This window comes from Elephas maximus, chromosome 3 (genome assembly GCF_024166365.1).
Source record: "Elephas maximus indicus isolate mEleMax1 chromosome 3, mEleMax1 primary haplotype, whole genome shotgun sequence".
Lineage (NCBI taxonomy): Eukaryota > Metazoa > Chordata > Mammalia > Proboscidea > Elephantidae > Elephas > Elephas maximus.
Genome location: NC_064821.1, coordinates 138767778 through 138789001, shown reverse-complemented (window position 1 = coordinate 138789001; position 21224 = coordinate 138767778). Strand labels below are relative to the sequence as shown.

General features: G+C 36.3%; 1 protein-coding gene across 2 annotated transcripts in view; it reads right to left on the bottom strand.

Annotated features, from left to right (window-relative positions):
* The window catches only part of PKN2 (protein kinase N2), a 194808-nt gene that overhangs the window by 132299 nt on the left and 41285 nt on the right, over positions 1-21224 (bottom strand). The window contains exon 2 of one of the 2 annotated variants that reach the window (XM_049879693.1): positions 11499-11618. The exons of the other annotated variant lie outside the window; for it this stretch is intronic. Coding sequence (XP_049735650.1) covers positions 11499-11618 — 120 coding nt within the window. The remainder of the gene's footprint in view (positions 1-11498; positions 11619-21224) is intronic. 2 annotated transcript variants of the gene reach the window in all.

Genomic DNA, 21224 nt, shown 5'->3' with positions numbered 1-21224 from the left:
AACAAAACACAAATACAGACGTTTAGGAAATTTAGCTGTTCAGTAAAATGTGCAGCATAAGGGTAAACTACAAGTTCAGCATAAAATAGTCCTTTACTTTTAATTCTCTCCTTAATCAGCTATAGTCTTTATTATAATCACACAAAATCATAAATTCCACCTACTCACTAAATAGCATTACTTGACAAACACATTTATATTAAAACAAAGTGATACCCTTACGACCATGTTTAAGTTAATGATTTAAATGCATTAACGTTTGGGAAACTATATTGAAGCCTCCATTTATAAATTTCATCAGTAACAATCAAAACTGATAATCTAGTTGACTCAATATAAAAACATCATTGCTAGCTAATATCTCTAAGTTATGCCCTATTGACTGAAACAATACACAGAACAGTAATCCATCCTAAAAATCAAATCAGGCAAGCTATTCTACATTTAAAACAATCAAAGTTATACTCTAGCTTTTTGTGTATCATTTACTATTTTAAACACCATTACCATACCATCAGATTAAATTTATAAATTCTGAAACAAAATAAACTAGAGATAATAGTTACCTCTCTGAAGGGAAATGGAGTTTCTAAAGGATATGGAAAAGAGAGACACTTAAAGTTCACTGTATACACTTCATGTACCTTTTGAACCATAAGCATAATTTATGAAAAGCCTTTAATGTCTTTGGGAATTCATCACCCCTCTACAAATCAGCTCCATTTAAATTCCTGGCAATGTTTTTTATATCTAATTTTTTTTATTTCCGAATAACATGTATCATACAAAATAGTGGAAAAGCTGAGCTAAAAGATGGCAAACATAGGATCTATTCTTGACTTTGGTGCTAATTTACCCTGTACCCTTAGGTGCATCATGTAAAAGTTGAAGTAGTTGGTCTATAAATTTGTTCTTAACATTCCTAGGGCCAAGAACCCTGTTGAAATTCTGATTGAAAAAACAAAACAGCAGAAAACAGAAAATTTTGTATGCATGTATGTATAATTTCCAGTTTTTTTATGGCTTCTAGGTTAAGAATCCCTGGAATAAGTGATTTATACCTACTGATCTAAAAATTCTTTTAACCTACATAGATAAAGGATGGTATTACCCGGGCTAGAATGACATCTAGGTTTTTTAATACAATCGTTCCCATGTATCCGTGGGGGATTGGTGCCAGAACCCCCTGCAGATACGGAAATTCAAGATGTTCAAGTCCCTTATATAAAAGGGCACAGTATTTACATACAACCATGAACATCTTCTCACGTACTTTACATCATCTCTAAATTATAATACCTAATACAATGTATTTTCTGGGGCAGTTCTACTCTGTCCTATAGGGTCACTATGAGTCGGAATCGACTCGGCGGCACTGGGTTTGGTTTTTTGTTTTAATATTGTTCAGGGAATAATCACAAGACAGGAGGCTAACAATGCTCAACCAACCAGCGCTAGGGAGAGCCCACGGACCTGTGAAACGGTGGGCGCTGCAGCATGATAGGCCTTCACATCACTTCATCTGCGTGGACTCGGGGTAGTGCTCAGTGCAAAGCAAATTCAAGTTTTGCTTTTTGGAACCTCCCCCCGCCCCCGAATATTTTCCATCTGTGGCTGGTTGATTCTGCGGATATGGAACCTGCGGATATGGAACCTGCAGATATGGAGGGTCAACTGTACTTATAATGGAATGTTAAGTCCTACCATGTTATTTATTTTGTTGTTTCCAAAGTTTATGAATCCACCTGTGGCTTGCTAAAAACAGAAAACATTACATATAGACTGCTTACAGAACTTTAATTGCTTTAACAAATTGGGGCTTTAATATTACATACTAAGCCACAGCTTCCCAAAATTTCTTGGTTCAAAGCACCCTGGCTGTTCTTGTTGTTAACTGCCTTCAAGTCAGTCCCCAATTCATGGAAACTCCATGTGTTACAGAGAAGAGCTGCTCCAAAAAAAATTTTTTTTTTTTTACTAAAAGTGGAAACCCTGTTGGTATAGTGTTTAAGTGCTATGGCTGCTAACCAGAAAGTCGGCAGTTTGAATCCACCAGGTGCTCCTTGGAAACTCTATGGGGCAGTTCTACAGGGTCGCTACGAGTCGGAGGGAGTCAACTCAATGGCAACAGGTTTGGTTTTCTGGTACTGAAAGTAGTTCACCCGGGCCTATTTTCTACATTGCCATCGGGCGGGTCTGAATCGCCAACCTTTAGCTTAGCAGCCGATCGCAAACTGCTTGCGCCACCTGAGCTTCTCCACGGCACCCTTGGTGTCTCAGTAATTTTTTCCTTGTGTCCCATAGGCCAAAGGAAATACCTAACAATTCCATTCACTAAGTAATTAAGATCCAAATAACTCAATACCTATGTTTTAACAATTTACTAGCTGTTTGAAACAATACACATAAATTAAAATTTATTTCATTCTTTAGTAGCCACAGTTAGTTACTAAAGGAATGTATCTGCCTATAGGGTATTCTACATTTCTTCAACCTTGGAATCAGACTGGATACTACTGCCACCCTCGTTATCTGTTCCACCTTGATTTTTTGCACTGTACTTGCTTTTTTCACAGCAATCACCAAAAACTCAGCTTCGGAAAGGGAATGTAAAATGATCTAATACTTAAACTGTTAACTGTGTCCAGCTAGCTCATATGGTGTCTAACAAATGAAGCTTCAAACTTTTAAAACATACTGCAGCACTCTCAAGAGTTTGCTGGTGCCCCAGAGAGCTCTGGTGCACAGTTCGGGAACCAAGGTGCTAAACTTTAAAGGCTTCTTAAAAGAAACTGTCATATGAAAATGGCTTCTGTATTTGATGTGAATCTTTTGAAGGCCCCTGCCTACTTCGACTTCTGTTTCTTTCCAATTTGCTCCCTAAACTCCAAACACAACAAATTATGGAAACTTACTGCAGGGAACACAATCACTCTTGGCTCAGTCACTATGCCTGCTGTACCTTTGAGATGGACCACCTTCCCTTCTTTCTTCAGCTATCTCTTCCAAGTTCTTTCCTTGGCCCAGTTAACTTCCACTTTATTTCAAAATTTACCACAACTCTTCTTGAGGAAGAATTTCCTGCCCATGCTCGCCCTTAAGATGTGGATTACCTGCCTGTCCCGTGTGCTCTGATGATGCGCATCTTAAACAATTATCCCTTTTCTTGTCTGACCATCCCAAAAGACTGGGCAATTTGAGGGCAGAGTCTATGCCTGGCAGAGTAGTTTTGTTTTTAATGATTTGCCCATTACGTTATTTAATATTCTTTCTGAATTCAAGAAAACGTGTCACTGCTGAGGAACTCGTGTTTCCATTTCAGATAAAGAGAACTTCAACTCCAGGTAGCCCAATGGCAAAATTGGTATTCAGCACAGCAACTATATTAGCTCCTATGGTTAACATGTTCCTCTTTCTGTCTATATGCTTGATTTTTTCCCCCTTTTTAGTAATCATATTTTACTCCCATCTTTAGTTGTAACAATGGCTCGAATACTTCTGGAAAGGAGCAAGGGATACATGCAATATACTCAATAATTTAAGATAATCAAATGCTCTCTAACAACAGATAAGAAAAAGTTACAGTACTTTTTACTACTCCTTTCTAAAAATTTTAGTTGCAATAATAAACTGAAAGTTATTTGAAAATATAATTTTCTTTGCATTTCACTTCGAACTAAAATAAGATATTTCATCTATTAAATTATGTCTCTTAAAAAAAAAACAAACCCAGAAACAATTATATCATAAGAACCAGGAATCATCATTAACAAGCAAGGAAACAATAATCTTGGCCTAAACCAGTTATCACGGAGTTGACACTGACTCCTGGTGATCCCATGTGTTTTCAGGACAGAACTGTGCTCCACAGATTTTCAAAGGTTGGTTTTGTGGAAGCAGACCGCCAGGACTTTCTTCCAAGACACCTCTGCGTGGACTCAAACAACCAATCTTTTGGTTAGCAGTTGAATGTGTTAACAGTTTTCACCACTCGGGGACCCCAATCTTGACCCAGAACGTTAAATTAAAAAAAAAAATTTTTTTTTTTTTTAAATTAGCCCCATGAAAATACTGTATTTTTATGCAAATAATGTGCATGGCACCTTCTGTGTTTGTCTGTCAGCTACACCCTCTCCCTATGAGATATTTTCCTGAGTAATATGCTTTTTTTTTTTTTTTTTAACAACAACATGTAGAAGAGGATTGGCATGGCAGCACTTGTGAGGGTGCCTTGTGGGGGGAGGACGTGCCCAGCAAACAAAAGCAGAAGGTGAGCTCTTTTGTGTAAAAATACCGTAAATAGCTTTTAAGACACTGAAAATCTTCAGTGATAACTTTTGTTTCAATAGATTCTGTTATAGGCAGTAGTACCTGTCCAGAACATCTACATTACACTAATTTATGTCTAAAGTTTAAAATTTCCATCCACCATTCACAATTATTTTCTATTCTATGAAATTTCATGCCTCAACCCAAAGTATACAACTGATATCTTTTCTTGTCTTTTTAAAACAAAGTTTGATCCAACTTCAAATCACAATCTCCCTCTAAAATTTATTAATATATTCACGAAGTATGGAGATAAAATAGAGAAAGAAAAGGGGGGTTGAAGGAAGACGAGGGAAGAAAAGGGGAGGGGAGGGACTAGAACCCCATGAAGAATCCTAATCATAAATCCTAGAATCCTAATCATAAAACTCAATTCCAGACAGCATCACCATCTTCCACCAACCATTCATCCAAATAAAAAAAGAGAATTTTTTTTTGTTTGAAGTTTTTCATTTTTTCTCAAATTTTAGCAATGAACATGTGCTGCCTCTCTAATAAACAGGGCAAGATATCATTTTAAAAATAGCTTTCATTTTATTTCAATTTTGGCAAATGTGAACGTTTATAATGATATCCTGTATAGTATCTTTGCTATTAAATTAGGCTATTTTTAGTCAACACAATTTGTTGCAAGGGATGAGACACATCTCACTCTTAATTGGACCACATCATTTGACAACCAAATAATTCAAATACACTAATGTGTTAATATATATTTGCTCAATACAACCATATTTATTATATGAAATAATGAGATTCTGATTTCTAAATGAAAATTCGAATTGCCATTTTTCAATTTACTACACTTCAACAAACTCATAGTAAAGGTAAGAAAAATATGAAATAAGAACAAAACCAGATTCAAAAAACAAAATGAAGAGAAGTCTGACACTTGTAACCAAGCGCTTCATTTAGGGACATAGGAAAGGATGTTTACCCCTCACTGGCCAAGCTCCCTGGGAAGAAGAGAAAAAGCTGTTACTTTGTCTACATTTTAGAAATATAAAACAGTCTGACCTGATACATGCCAAGAAATGTTAGAGTACCCATCAAAACCACTGGATATGATGATTCATACACTGTTTTAGCTAGGAGGAATTTCAAAGATCATTTAGTGTAACTCTCTTGATTTTAGTTTTGATGAAAGCAGGTTCGAGGCAGCTAAGTGACTTGCTTAAGGTAACAAAGAAATGTCAATGACATGACTGGGTTTAGCATACTAGTCGCCTGACTCTTAGTTTGATGCTTTTTTACCCCAGACTGACTTTTTTAGAGGAGCTATGTGGAGCACCCATTTTCCTGTATTTGAACTACCCCATGCTCGTACTGACTTGCATTTATTAATGGATGTTATCTTTCTTAAGTTAGGAATACTGACATGACACAATTTTTCCTCTTCCATCACCCCAGTGCAAGCTTCTGTGTCTTGGAGAAGAGTGCTCACAACCAGAAAGCAGGAAACCAGCAGAACACTAGCTGTCAACAGCTATGAAACTCAATGGTGTTTGGCTTTTCCATCTTTTAGCTTTTTCAAAAACTTCATTTATTCAAAACAGTCACTGAGCTCTAGGTATGGGGATATAAAGACAAAAATGATACAATCTATCTTTCTTTCTTTCAGGTATTCAATTTATTAAGAAAGACAGACATGCAAACCAAACATGAGTTGAAGAAACAAAAAGCTTTTATAAAAATGTAGGTCATAATGTGCTGTTCTTTTTTTAATTGTTTTGTTTTTGAAGAACCAAAGGCTCAGGATATACTGTGATGGAGTCAGACTAGTCATGTATAAATTCTAACACTCCAATGATGAACAGCTTTAGTTTCCTCACGTGCAAAATGAAAGTAGTACAACTACCTTGAATGTATAATTTCTAAGTCTCATGATGGCTATGTATAGGACTAAGAATGCTTTCCTAGCAATAAGTATAGTTCCTTGCATATGTTGGCACTAATGCAGATACTGCTGGCTGCCTACACAGTATCTATCCTCCAGGGTCACTAAGTGGATACAATCAACTCGACAGCAGTGGGTTTTTTCTGTTTGTTTGTTTTGTTTTGTTATCCTTACTAAGAAAACGCTCATTTTGTTAGATGCAGCAAAGTACACAGATAAAATTCTCACTTCATCAGACTCTCCTGCAGCTGGAAGTAGCCATATGACACTTCTTAAGCAAGGAGAAATAAGCTCAGGATTTTGGGGAAAGTGTCCTTTTTTTTTTTTTTTTAAATCTGGAATGTAGACCCACTGCCTAAAGGTGCAGCATTGAAAGGCAAACAGGATTAAAACACACACACACACACACTAAAAATAGCAGAGCAGAAAGAGAAAAAAAAAACTGTGGTCTCTGATAGCCTTCCTGAACTGAGGCACAAGTCCTAGATTACCTACCTTTAGACTATTTATTTTAAATGAAAAATAAACCCCTATTTGATTAAAGCAATATCCTATAGAACCCTGTACAGTCAGGGCAAGGCTTAGGTAAAGTGATACAGTCTGACCTACAGTGTTAAGAGTAGATCTGAGGGGGTGCAGAGAAAAGCTGGGAAGTCACTTACGAAGCTATGGTAGATTGTTACAAAATAGCCTCAAATGAATCCTGCCTCCCTGAATTCATACCATCATGTAGTCCTCTCCCACAATGGCTCTGGGCTAGCTTTTTGACTTGTTTTGACCAGCAGAAGACAATGAAAGTGACATTCTGGTGATGCTCTGGGAGTTCCAAGTGAGCGCCTGAAGAGGACTCAAAGCATCTGTTTTTGCTATTGAAAATTTAACTGCTATGTAAAGAAGTTCAGGCTATTCTGCTAGAGAGAGAGGCCCTGGAGGATGAAAGAGATTATGTGGAGAGAGGCCATGTACTAAAGAACCCAATCACTGCAGCTGTGATAGCCATTCCAGCTGATATGCCAGACACGGGAGTGAAGCCACAGTGGACGCTCCAGACCAGCTTAGGCGCCAGCTGAATGCAGTTGCATAAGTGAGCTCAAGTGAGACCAGCAGAACCACCACCCAATATACCCAGACTCTTAACAAAAAACAAACTGCTGTTATTCTAATTCACTAAATTTTGTTTGTTATACTGTAATAGATACCTGATACTGAGGCTATTCCAGTAATCCAAGCAAGAGATGATGCTAGTGCTAAACAGTCCCATTTATTATAATTAATTTTTATCAATTCCCAATGAATAAAAAGTATAACAATCTAATTTGAAGAACAAGGATGTTAATTCCATTAACATAATATACAAAAAGAAGAAAAATTTTTCATGTCTTTCCTGCTTATTGCCCCCATTTTTTCAACTTTAAGAGAGATGCAGGTAGAGACAATTCTCTCCTCAAAATAAAATGAAAAATAAAGTTAACTATTTTAATAATAGGCTTCTGTTTTTGAAACTTGCTTTGCTTTCCCTCCTATTGGAACTGTCCTTCCCATACTTCATTTGACTCCACAGGGCTATCATCCCTGCCACAAATGAAGCATAAGCTGTATATGGGTCAGAGTACCCAATATACTCAGTATTCAATGACTGGTCTAGGAATAGGCATATAATTGATATAGGGTCAATCTGATTTTTTTTTTCTCTCAGGAATTGATATGGAAATTCTTCTTCTAAGAACATCAGCTGCAGAGACACAGTCTGAAGCTACAGAGGAAAGAAGTGCCTGTTTTACCACAGATAGCCAGAAAATAAAGCTAACATAAAAAAAGAAAACATGGCAATTAAGGGGATCACTTAGAACATCTAAATTCAATCGTGGTCAAACCAAACATACCCCTATATCCCTGAACTTTGTAGTCACAGTAAAAACTCCTTTTTTGCTTAAGGTAGTTTGACTTTGAAGGGCAGTGGTGACTCAGTGGTAGAATTCACACCTTCCATGAGGGTGACCCAGGTTTTATTCTTGGCCAATGCACCTCATGCACAGCTACCATTCATTTATCAGTGAGACGTGTGTCGCTATGATGCTGAACAGGTTTCAGTGGAGCCTCCAGACTAAGATGGACTAGGAAGAAAATCCTGATGATCTACTTCCAGGCCTGGCAATCTACTTCTGAAAATCAGCCAGTGAAAGCCCTATGGACCACAAAGTTTCAATATGATATGCAACCAATCATGGGGATAGTGCAGGACCAGGTGGTGTTTTGTTCAGTTGTGCATGGGGTCACCATGAACAAGGAACCAACTTAATAGCAGCTAACAACAACATACTGTAGTAAGGTGGGTCCTAGTCTTATTGCCTTTTGAGTAGTGTCTTAAAAAAGGGAAAACGAAACAGAGTTAGGGTAACACAGGGGGAAGACACCTTGTAAAGATCCTTCTAAAAGCCAAGGAATGCCAAGAAATACCTGGGGCTACCAGAAGCTGAAAGAGCCAAGGGAGAATTTTCCTGTAAAACCAACAGAAAGAGAGGGCATAACCTTGCTGACAGTGTGAATTTGGACTTCTAGCCTCTAGAACTGTGAGAAAATAAATGTCTGTTCTTTAAAATCACCAACTTTGTAGTATTTTGTTATGGCAACCCTAGGAAAGTAAGACAGATCCTTCTCCAGCTGCACCTCCTGAGAGTCCAGCTCTGGCTGAAACCTTGCTTGTAGCCTTGCAGGGTACCCAACTAAACCTAGACTTCTGATCCTCAGAAGCTGTGAAATAATGTGTATTGTTTTAAGTAGCTAAATTTTGGTAATTGTTATACAACACAGAACACTAACATACATGTGCTTAAACGTCTTAATACTATATAAAAAATGGGTACATGTACATCTGGTGAAATCCACATAAGGTCTGCAGTTTAGTTAATTATATTGTACCAATTTCAATTTCCTGGTTTTGATAATATATTGTGGTTATATTATCACTCACTGGAGACAGTTGGGTGAAGAGTATACAGGAACACTCTGTGCTACTGTTACAACTTTTTTTGAGTCTTATTTCCAAATAAATATTAAAAAAAACTTTATGAATTAAAAGGATACCCCTCATTCATAAAAGAATCCATGGGACACTGTTTACAGCCACTTTTGAAAATGCTATACACAAATTTAGTATGCTTCATTGTCAGTTTTCTTAGGACAAAGTAAATCAGAAGTAATGAATCAAAAAAATGGGTTAACAGAACAAGGTGAGAACTGAACACCAGCAGTGTATGACAACAGACATAAAACATTTATACAAGTAGTCCCCAACTTATGATGTATTTGAGTCAGGATGAAATGCACTTATGACTGTTTTTTTTTTTTTAATACATCTTATATAAGGTCACTATGAGTTGGAATCAACTCAACAGCTACAGGTTTGGGTTTTTTTTTTTTTTATTGTTAGTAATATTACTCCATATAATGTTGCAGTGTGTAATTTGCTGATGTTATCATTCTCAGATGTCCACTTGCAGATGTTCAACAATCAAATTTACATAGATACTGATAATAAAAGGCAATAATAATGAAAACTTGAAAAAAAAAAAAAAAGAGGTATTCGACTTTATGTCAGACCCAACTTACAATGCAGTGGTTGGAACAAAACTCGGTTTAAGTCGGGGAGCACCTGCACTAAGAATTCAAAATGCAGAAATACTTGGAACTATTTAATATAAGGAGAATTAACCTGATACACCTACACATAAGGCCCAGAATTGAAACTGTGCAGCAGAACTAATGAACTATCAAGAAATTGTTTAATTATATGAAACAATATACAAGAACACTGGACTAAAAATGAAAACTGGATTCTATTCCCTGTTCTTAATAGTTACCTAATCTAAGGCAGGTGATTTGAGCTTCCCAAGTGTTTATCTGTAAAATGGGAAAAATAATGCCTACTTCCCAGTATCTTATGAGAATCAAAGAAGAAAAAAATGAATAAGAAAGTGATTGGAAATTAGAAAGCATTATATCATATAAGATGGGGATGGTTCAGTATCATGTATTTAAAAAGGCAAGGACAAATACATTTATTAATATTGTTTAAAATAAAATTTTAATAATTAAGAATAAAATGCCAGCTGAAATGAAGCAACAGTATATTGAAACGAGGCAAGGAAACCAGGATATCAAGGACCACCTTTGGACTGTGCAGTTTTCCTCTGGCTAACTCCTATTCATCCTTCAGGTCTCAGTTGGAAAGTCATCCTTGACCTCACCTATACTGGTAAGGAACTTCTCTCAGGTGATCCACGGTATCCATACATGTTCCCTATCACAGCCTTTACCACATCTTACTGTTATTTGCCTTCTCTACCAGATGATGAAACAAGCTAAGAGCAAAGGCAGAATCTGTTTTGCTCACTATTATGTTCCCAGCACAGTGTCTAGTACATATGAGTGATCAATAAATTGAGTCAGAAATCAAGCCAGTTCTTATATTTATAGTACGGAAAGGGCTCTCAGCAGTTACAAATCATTGTTCTTTTCAATTAAGTCACACGCATATTCAAGCACAAAAGAACATTATACAATAAGTGAAAATCTGAATTTTATTAGTAATTGTCCTTTTAATGACTACATAACAAATTTTGTTATTTTATGATTACATTCCAATTCCTTAAGAAATTTACAGGCTTAAAATAGAAACAATTTTACCTTGTCTATATTCTAAACTAGAGGGCTTGTTATCAAGTACCCAAGTGACAGGTACTAGTGCCTACCAATGACTCTAGGGACACCTGATCACCATTCCACTAATCAACTTTATCATTTTCCTCTATCAGTGGTGTATGTATAGAGAGCTGGGGTAGGGAATAAGAAGTGCAGGTTACAGACACACTCTGTGATCCTGATAAAAACAATGGGCCTTCAGAAAACTCCATGTGGGTAACACATACACATGTGCATACATGCACAGAGGGACAGGAAGTTTTAGGGAGTTCACAGATACCCGAGGTCCGTTAAAGCACCCTACATTCAGAACCCTTGTAAGCCTAGCCTTCTGTCTACCAGTTACTTTCTAGGTATTTTTTTTTAGGTATTGGCTATTTTTTTAGGAGCCTAATAGGCAAAAAGATTTTTTAGGAAAATATGCCATATTCACATGAAGACCAACAGTAAGACCTTGCTTAATTAACTTCCTAGGCTGCCTCCTTTATACAAAATAAACCATATTAAAAAGTTAATTAAGTTTAAAAATCATCTGAAGCAGGACTCCCAATGATCAGAGAAACAAACATACCCTAGTGTCCATATTGTTTGCTCTCACATCTCTGAAGGTAGAGGAGGCCTCCTTGAACCTTCCCCATTCCTGAACTTCCCAGGAGATAAAACATGCAAGTCCTCTTTTGTGTCTACAACCCTAACAATATAAGAAATAACGACAATTAGTTATATACACCTATTATTGATCAACATGCTTTGAGACTCTTAAAAACAAAAGGTTAAAAAAATTTTTTTTTTTAAATATTTTTGAAGGCTACTTATAGTTTTTTTTTTTTACTTATAGATTACATTTTTCTAAATGTGGGGTAAAAGTTATTCCCCCTAGCCTAAAACTTCTCAATGGGGGCTGTACCACCTCCTAGAGGCATTCTGAAAATATGTGGAAATTCTGGTTGTGAAGGTGACAATAAGATAGAGATAGACAGAAACAGGCACAGAAGCACAGACATATAGACACAGAGACAGAAAGGTGGGGAAGAGACTCAGGAAGAGGAAGAGACAGATTCTGTGAAACAAAAAGCCAAAAGACTAACAAAATAATGAAACCCGTAAGTCCACCAGAACATTTAAGAACAAAGGCTTTGGCTCCCAGTTCAAATTTTGCCTCTACCATTTATGAATTTGGGCACATTACATAACTTCTCAAAGATCTCGGTTCTTGATCTTTGTAATGGCATTGATGCTATTTACCTCAAAGGATTATTAAAAAATTAGTAAAATAGGTAAATCATTACCACAATATCAACAGAATTAACATTACTACTAAATACAGCAAAAAAGTGGGCAGAGGATGGGTTTAAAACCAACTTTTTATATGTCATCCTTAATTTAGAACAGTTCTGGTATACCATAAAAACCTCCAAATGTGCTAAAGATAGAGTTAAATATTTTTTAAATAAGTAAGCACAGACAAAGTAGAAAACACAGCAGCATATCTATTTCAATCATGGATAACAAGAATGTTTTTTGGCTAAATAAAGAGCAAAAATTACAAAAGAATAGCCCAGAAACGGCTTTGTTGTTGTTTTGAAAGTATACAATAAAAAGCAATCAAGCTAAGATTAAAGGTGAATGAAAGGGTAGAAAGATAGGAAGGCAGGGAGGGAAGAAAGAAAGGAAGGAACAGAAAAAAGAAGGAAAGCAGTACGGGAGGGAGAGAGGAAGGAAGGTGAGGGAGATAGAGGGCAAGAGTCAAAGAATCTAGCAGATATGGCTTTAACCAAGTGATGAAAGTTAACATTGCAGGTAACAAGAACACACCTACATCATGTATACTGTGGTACTCTTGCCAAAAATGCATAACCTGAATTTAATCACAAGGTACTATCAAACTGAGGGACATTCTCAAACAAAAACTGCCCAGTGCACTTAAAGTGTCAAGGTCCTGAAAGACAAAAACAAGTGAGGAGCTGGCCCAGATTGGTGAATATTAAGACTAAAGAGATATGACAACTAAATCCAATGTGTGATTCTGGACTGGATTCAAGACCAGAAAAGGGACAATAGTGGAACAACTGGCAAAGTTTAAATAAAGCTGGTAGATTAGTTAACAGTGTTGTATCAATGTTAATTTCCTGTTTTTGACAATATACTATACTTATTTATGTAAGATGTTAGCATTAGTGGAATCTGGGTGAAAAGTGTAAGAACTCTATTTTTTGGCACTTTTTTTGTAAATCTGAAATTACTTCATAAAGAAAAGTTTTAAAAAAAATTTAAGTAGTGACGAAGGTAATAGTCCCAAATAACTAATTTTTATAAGAGGACCTACAAATCTCTTTGTTTCCCCCAAGTCCTCAATGGACAATAATCAGAAGACATAAATAAAGTTTACACATTTTGTATTTAAAGTAACATTTTAAAAGCAGTTTTTTTTTTTTGAATAGAAACTGTTGAGCAGATTCTAAAATCTTATAGAAATACAAAGAATCTAGGATAAACAAAAAACCTTGAAAAACAAAGATGAAGGACTTTACAACCCAATATTAGGATTTATCATAAAGCTACTGCAATTAAGACAGTGTGGTATTGGTATGAACAGACCAATGGAACTGAATAAAGAGATCAGAAAGATGTGTGTGGGGGTTTGTGTTTTTTATCATTTGTTATCACTGTCCCTACAAAAATAATATTGAGATAGGTAATAAACCTAAATGTGAGAATGTAAAATATAAAGTTTCTAAATAAGTTTTCTAAAAGAAAACATAGGCAAATTTCTTTATGACTTTATAAAAGGCAAAGATCTCTTAAACAAAGCCAGAAAAAAAAAACAGCAGTAATCATAAAAGCCAAATTGAGTTTCATTAAAATTAAGAACATCTGCTCATCAAAAGACACTAGTACAAGAGTAAGAAAGCCACAGACTGGGAAAGAGGATATTTCTAATGCATATATCTAACAAAAGACTCTTCTTTCTTTCCCTCTCTCTGGGTGTGTGCTTAACTCCCACAAATCAATACGAAAAAATAGGCAAAAGATTTATTTAGGCATTTCACCAAAGTGGATATTCAAGTGTCCAGTAAGCACACAAAATGGTGCTCAACACCATTATTCAAAAAAATGCAAATTAAAACCAATATTATATTACTTATCCATTCAAATGACTAAAATACCAAATATTTGTAAAGCTGTAGTTCAGCTGGAACTCTCATATAGTTCTTGTGGGAGTATTAATTGGTTCAATCACTTTGCTGTTCAGCATTGTGTGTTAAACCTAAATACGTGCTTGCCCTATGATTAGCGATTCCACACAATAATTATATCCAAGAGAAATGAGGCATGTGTCCTTGAAAAAACATGTACAAATATTCAGGAAGAGCTCCATTCACAATAACCAGAAATTTGAAACAAATGTCTGTCCACAGCTAAAAACCAAACAAACCAGTAGCCATCAAACTGATTCTGACTCACAGCAACCCTACTTATCAGAGTAGAATTATGCTGCACAGGGTCTTCAATGGCTGATCTTTGCAAAGTAGACTGCCAGGCTTTTGTTCAAGGCACCTCTGGTGGGCTTGAACCAACCTTTCTGTTAGCACCTGATCACTTAACCAATTGTGCCACCCAGGGACTCCCCATCAACAGCAGGATGGATAAATTATGGTGTACTTATACAGTGGAATATTATTCATCAATAAAAAAGATAAACACTCACAAAAGAAGGATGACTCTTTTAGACAACGTTGAATGAAAGAAGCTAGACGTAAAAGCACAGATAGTGATGTTGCATTTACATGAAGCTCAAGTACAAACAAAATTTCTATACGGTAACAGAAGTCAAAAGAGTGATTAGACTAGTGGGTACGTATGGTAAGGGAAGGGGTACAAAGGAGAACTACTGGAATGCTGGCAATGTCATATATCTTGATGTGGGAGGTAAGGATACACAGATTTATAAATATATAAAAACTAACCAGGCTGATCATGCATGATATGTGTACATTATGCATTATACCTCAATAAAAAAAGTCACTATAAAAAAGTGATGATTTAAAAGACCTCTTTCATGAAGGCTTCCCATTAACTTCATTTTCTAACTTGCTTTACTTTAAATTTCTTTTAATTATTATGACATTTGTTCCACCAAGGTAGTTCAGCATGTGCTAATTTTGCCTCAGGTGGAACACCAGTGAAATTGTATACTGTAAGAAAGATGAGGCAAAAGGCCTCACATGTTTATTTTTTTCCTTACAGCATAATGCTAAGTTTGCTCCAGACATAATTACATGATTTAACTGAATGAACATTCTGGACATCAGAATAGTGACTCTCGTTAAACGTTCAACTGAATAGGTTGAAGAAACAGAAAGCAAGTTTTCACTTAGAGCTGGGAGCTGGAGAAGGCAACAATGAAACGATATGAACAACACAAAAGAACATACATAAGTCAGGAAAAATAAATAAGTCAAGTGCAACGTAAGTAACAGCTATTTACAAAAAAAAAAAAAAAAGGCTGATGAAAATTAAAACAAGTATACAAGAGCCAAAATAAGACCCTGAATATATCCCACCTGAATTTAGAGACCATCTCCCGAACAGATTTGATGTGCTGAACATTAATGACCAAAGACAAGAAGAGTTGTGCGAGGATATCATACATGAAGAAAGCAAAAGGTCAATGAAAAGATCAAAATGGATATCAAAAGAGACTGTGAAACCTGCTCTTGAATGGTGAACAGAAGCTAAAGGAAAAATGAAATAAAAGAGCTAAACAGAAGATTTCAAAAGCAGGCTGGAGAAGACAAAGTAAAGTATTATAATGATACGTGCAAAGACCTGGAGTTAGAAAGCCAAAAGGGAAGGATACACCTGGCATTTCTCAAGCTGAAAGAACTGAAGGAAAAATACAAGCCTCGAGTGCAATACTGAGGGGTTCTATGAGCCAGTTCCTAGAGAAGGGCATCATGCTTGGTAGAGGGTCAGCAAAAAAGAGGAAGACCCTCAATGAGATGGACTGACACAGTTGCTTCAACAATGGGCCCAAGCATAACAATGATTATGGAGAAAGCTCAGGACCAGACAGTGTTGTACATAGGGTAGCTATAAGTTGGAACCAAACTTGATGGCACCTAACAACAACAACAACAACATGGGCAAAATACTAAATGATGCAGGAAACATCAAAAGAAGATGGAAGGCATACATAGTCACTATACCAAAAACAATTGGTCGAAGTTCAACCATTTCAGGAGGTAGCATATGATTAGACACCAATGGTACTGAAGAGGTTCAAGATGTACTGAAGGCACTGGTGAAAAACAAGGTTCCAGGAATTGATGGAATACCAATTGAGATGTTTCGACAAACGGATGCAGTGCTGGAAGTGCTCATTTGTCTATGCCAAGAAATTTGGAAGATAGCTACCTAGACAACTGACTGAAAGAGATCCATATTTATGCCTACTCCAAAGAAAGGAAATTATCAAACAATATCTTCAATATTATACACAAGTAAAATTTTGCTGAAGATCATTCAAAAGTGGTTGCAGCAGTACATCGACAGGGAACTACCAGAAATTCAAGCCAGATTCAGAAGAGGATGAGGAACAAGGGATATCATTGTTAATGTCAGATGAATCCTGGCTGAAAGAAGAGAATACCAGAAAGTTGTTTACCTGTGTTTTACTGACTATGTAAAGGCATTCAACTGTGTGGATCATAACAAATTATGGATAACATTGTGAAGAATGGGGACTCCAGAACACTTACTTGTACTCATAAGGAACCTGTACATAGGTCAAGAGGCAGTTGTTGGACAGAACAAGGAGATATCGAGTGGTTTAAAGTCAGAAAAGGTGTGCATCAGGGTTGTATCCTTTCACCATACCTATTCAACCTGTATGCTGAGCAAACACTCTGAGAAGCTATACTATATGAAGAAGAACACGGTGTCAGGATTGGAGGAAAACTCATTAACAACCTGTGAAATACAAATGACATAACCTTGCTTGCAGAAAGTGAAGAGGACTTGAAGCACTTACTGAAGATCAAGGGCTATCGTACGGATTACACCTCACATTAAAAAAAAAAAAAAAATTCTCACAACTGGGCCAGTAAGCATCACCATGATAAACAGAAAACATTGAAGATGCCAAGGATTTCATTTTACTTGAATCCACAATCAATGCCTACAGAAGCAGCAGTCAAGAAATCAAATGAGGTACTACTGCACCGGGCATATCTGCTGCAAAAGACCTCTTTGAAGTGTTAAAAAGCAAAGATGTCACTTTGAGGACTAAGGTGTGTCTGACCAAAACCATGGTATTTTCAACCACCTTATATGCATGAAAAAGCTGAATAATGAAATGAATAAGGAAGACTAAAGAATTGATGCCTTTAAATTATGGTGTTAGCAAAGAACAACGACTATACCCATGGACTGCCAGATGAACGAACAAATCAGTCTTTGAAGAAATACAACCAGAATGCTCCTTAGATGTGAGGATGGTGAGGCTTCATACCTTGGACATGTTATCAGGCAGACATCAGTCCCTGGATAAGGACATCATGTTTGGTAAAAGGTCAGCAAAAAAGAGGAAGCCCCTCAACGAGTGGCTGAAACAGTGGGCTCAAACACAGCCAATGACTGTGAGGATGGCACAAGATCAGGCAGTGTTTGTTCTATTGTACACAGGTCACTATGAGTTGGAACCGACTCAACAGCACCTAACAGCAACGACAAAAGTGCAAAGTTTCCTAGCTACTATTTAATTACATTTTTAGAAATATCTCATTTATTTTTCCCATATTATACCCACAACATAATGTTAACCTTTCTCCAGGCATATAATTATACAAATTTTAATATATAAGAATAAAACATTTAAAATGACACAAATGTACTGTTTAAATATAGTCAAATGAAATCTTCACCCCAAGTTGGTGTCTTAGGCAATGGATTCTTAATTTAAAATACTTTAATTTGTGTGGCATATTATATTAACATAATGTTTTTAATAATATATACCATACTGCATATATTTTGTTTTAGTTTGAGTACCATACTGTAATTATTATTCATCTGAAGGGGTCACATACATTAGTACAGTCTTAATAATTCAGAATATGGTCTGTTTAGTTCTGTTAGCAAATTTTTATTGTTTATATATATAATTATCTTAATTGCAACTATATCCCCCCTACAAATCATATTCCATGAGGTATTATGAAAACATAAGGGTAGGCTAAAATATTCTGAGGATATAACAACTATAATTCAGTTGCTGGCATATAGGTACGCTGATACACCATCAATTCTATACTTCACACACAAACTTGCTTTTTAAAAATTACTTCATTCAGCAACAATTACATATCTACATGTGTAAAGTCTTCTTTTAGAGACTGGTGATAAAAGGATAGCAGGCCACGCTTCCTATTAGTTGGTGGCTCAGATCTAAGTTTAGAGAAGCATATGTGACTTTACCACAACTCGTTTAAAATATATGTTATTTTGAAAAATAGATGATTTTAAGCCCACAAAAGATCATTCAAATATCATATATAAAATACTTATTTTTTTAATCCCATCTTAGCATTCGAATTATGAAAATTTAGGGCGAAAAAGGAGCCCTGGTGGTGCAGAAAAGATAACTTCCCCACGTTTCCATTTCTGTTACCAGACCTACACATTACCAAGTACAAAAATTTTATAAGCCAACCAAAGCAACATAACACGTTTATATCAGATCTGTAGAGGACCAAGAAAGAAAATTACATAAAATACGATTCCTTTCCTCTAAAATTTTGAGTACTACTGGTATTCCCCAATCCTCACTTTACCCATACAGCTTTGAAATCTGTGAAGATTTCACCTCTCTACTTCCTCAGCAATATGAATGATCACATTTCTGTCTACAATTGTAAAATGTCTTAAAATAATCTAAAAACACTCCTAATGTACATATATTTTATTAAAGTGCATTATATATCCAAAGTAATAATTTAAAAGCCTATGACTTAAATACCACGTAACAAGAAACCCATTTTTAGCTCAACTTCAACTCATGTTAATATTATTAAAATTACTATTGATAAAAATAACTCAATCAAAAATATAATTAAAAAGCATCTCTATTTCAACAGATAGCATGTATTAAATCTCAGGCTCTCACACACGTCCAACACAGGAACTAGGCGTTTCTTCAACTGGAAATGTCTACACTCTTTAAACAAAAGTGGAATATCAAAAGCAATGGGGGAGAGGGGAGAGAAAGAGAATATGAATAAGAAACCTAAATTCTGGTCATGAGTCTGTCATTCGTTTGTTACAAGATCCACAGCAAAGTTTTAAACTGTGTTTCAACTGTCTCTTCCGGAACAGTAATAGGTTCAGCTGTACTTATTTCAAGTGACCATTAAGAATTTGAATAACTTTAAACAGTATAAAATGCCATAGGGATAAAAGAAATAAAAATAGGTTGCACAAAAAATTATGAAAACTTTTCTCCTCAATATATTAAGTAGAAAATGGAAGGGGGGTGCTAGGAAAATTTCCTCCTTTACAACATTTCATAATTACTAAGTCTTTTACAACTTTAATCATAATCCACTTCTAGGATGCCTCCTTCAATTAATCTCACCTTCAAACTAATCACTCCTTTATTTTATACTAATTTGGCACTTAACACAGCCTCTAACTTACCTAAAATCATGATTCAAATACTACCTAATGACTTCCAAGTGTGCATGTCTACCTTGATTTCCAGAGCCAGTTCCACAGCTAACGTCCACTATACATTTCCAGTTAAAATGTGCTATGGATTTCAAACCCAGTATGCCTCAAAATGAACACCTCATCTGCCTTATCAAATCTTCTCCCTATGTCTTTTCAGCAGAAAGAAACACTGCCCAATTCTGCACCATCCTCACAATCGCCGCCATGTTTGAATCCATTGCTGTGAACACTGTGTCAATCCATCTTGTTGAGGGCCTTCCTTTTTTTCACTGACCCTCTACTTTACAAAGCATGATGTCCTTCTCCAGATACTGGTCTCTCCTGGTAACATATCCAAAATACGTGAGATGAAGCCTTGCCATCCTTCTCTCTAAGGAGCATTCTGGCTGTACTTCTTCCAAGACAGATTTGTTCATTCTTCTGGCAGTCCATGGTATAGTCAATATTCTTCACCAACACTATAATACAAAGCATCCATTCTTCCACAGCATAGGCCTAAAGGTGACATCTTTGCTTTTTAACATTTCAAAGAGGTCTTTTGCAACAGATTTGCCCAAGGCAACGTGTCTTCATTTCTTCACTGCTGCTTTCATGGGTGTTGATTGTGGATCCAAGTAAAATGAAATCCTTGACAACTTCAATCTTTTCTCCACTTACCATGATTTTGCTTACTGGTCCAGTTGTGAGGATTTTTGTTTTCTTTATGTTGAGGTGTAATCTATACTGAAGGCTGCGGTCTTCGATCTTTATCAGTAAGTGATTCAAGTCCTCTTTGTTTTCAGCAAGCAAGGTTGTGTCATCTGTATAACGCAGGTTGCTAACGAGTCTTCCACCAATCCTTATGCCATGTTCTTCCTCATATAGTCCAGCTTCTCGGATTATCTGCTCAGCATACAGACTGAATAAGTATGGTAATGTACACCTTTCTTAATTTTAAACCACACAGTACCCCTTGTTCTGCCTGAACGACTGCCTCTTGGTCTCTGTATAGATCTGCATGAGAACAATTAAGTGTTCTGGAATTTCCATTTTTGCCATACTATTCATAATTTGGAAACCCTGGTGGCCAAGTGGTTAAGTACTGCAGCTACTAACCAAAAGGTCGGCAGTTCTAATCCACCAGGTGTTCCTTGGAAACTCTATGGCGCAGTTCTGTTCTGTCCTATAGGATCGCTAGGAGTCGGAATTGACTCCATTGCACTGGGTTTTTTTGTTGTTGTTGTTTATCCATAATTTGCTATGATTCACACAGCCAAAATGCCTTTGCATAGTCAATAAAACACAGGTAAACATCGTCCTGGTATTGTCTGCTTTCAACCAAGATTCATCTGATATCAGCAATGATATCCCTCGGTCCACATCCTCTTCTGAATCTAGCTTGGATTTCTGGCAGCTGCTTGTCTGTATACTGCGGCAATCGTTTTTGAATTATATTCAGCAAAATTTTACTTGTGTCAGCTATTAATGATATTGTTCAATAATTTCCACTTTCTGTTGGATCACCTTTCTTTGGAAAAGGCATAAATATGGATCTCTTCCAGTTGGTTAGCTAGGCAGCTGTCTTCCA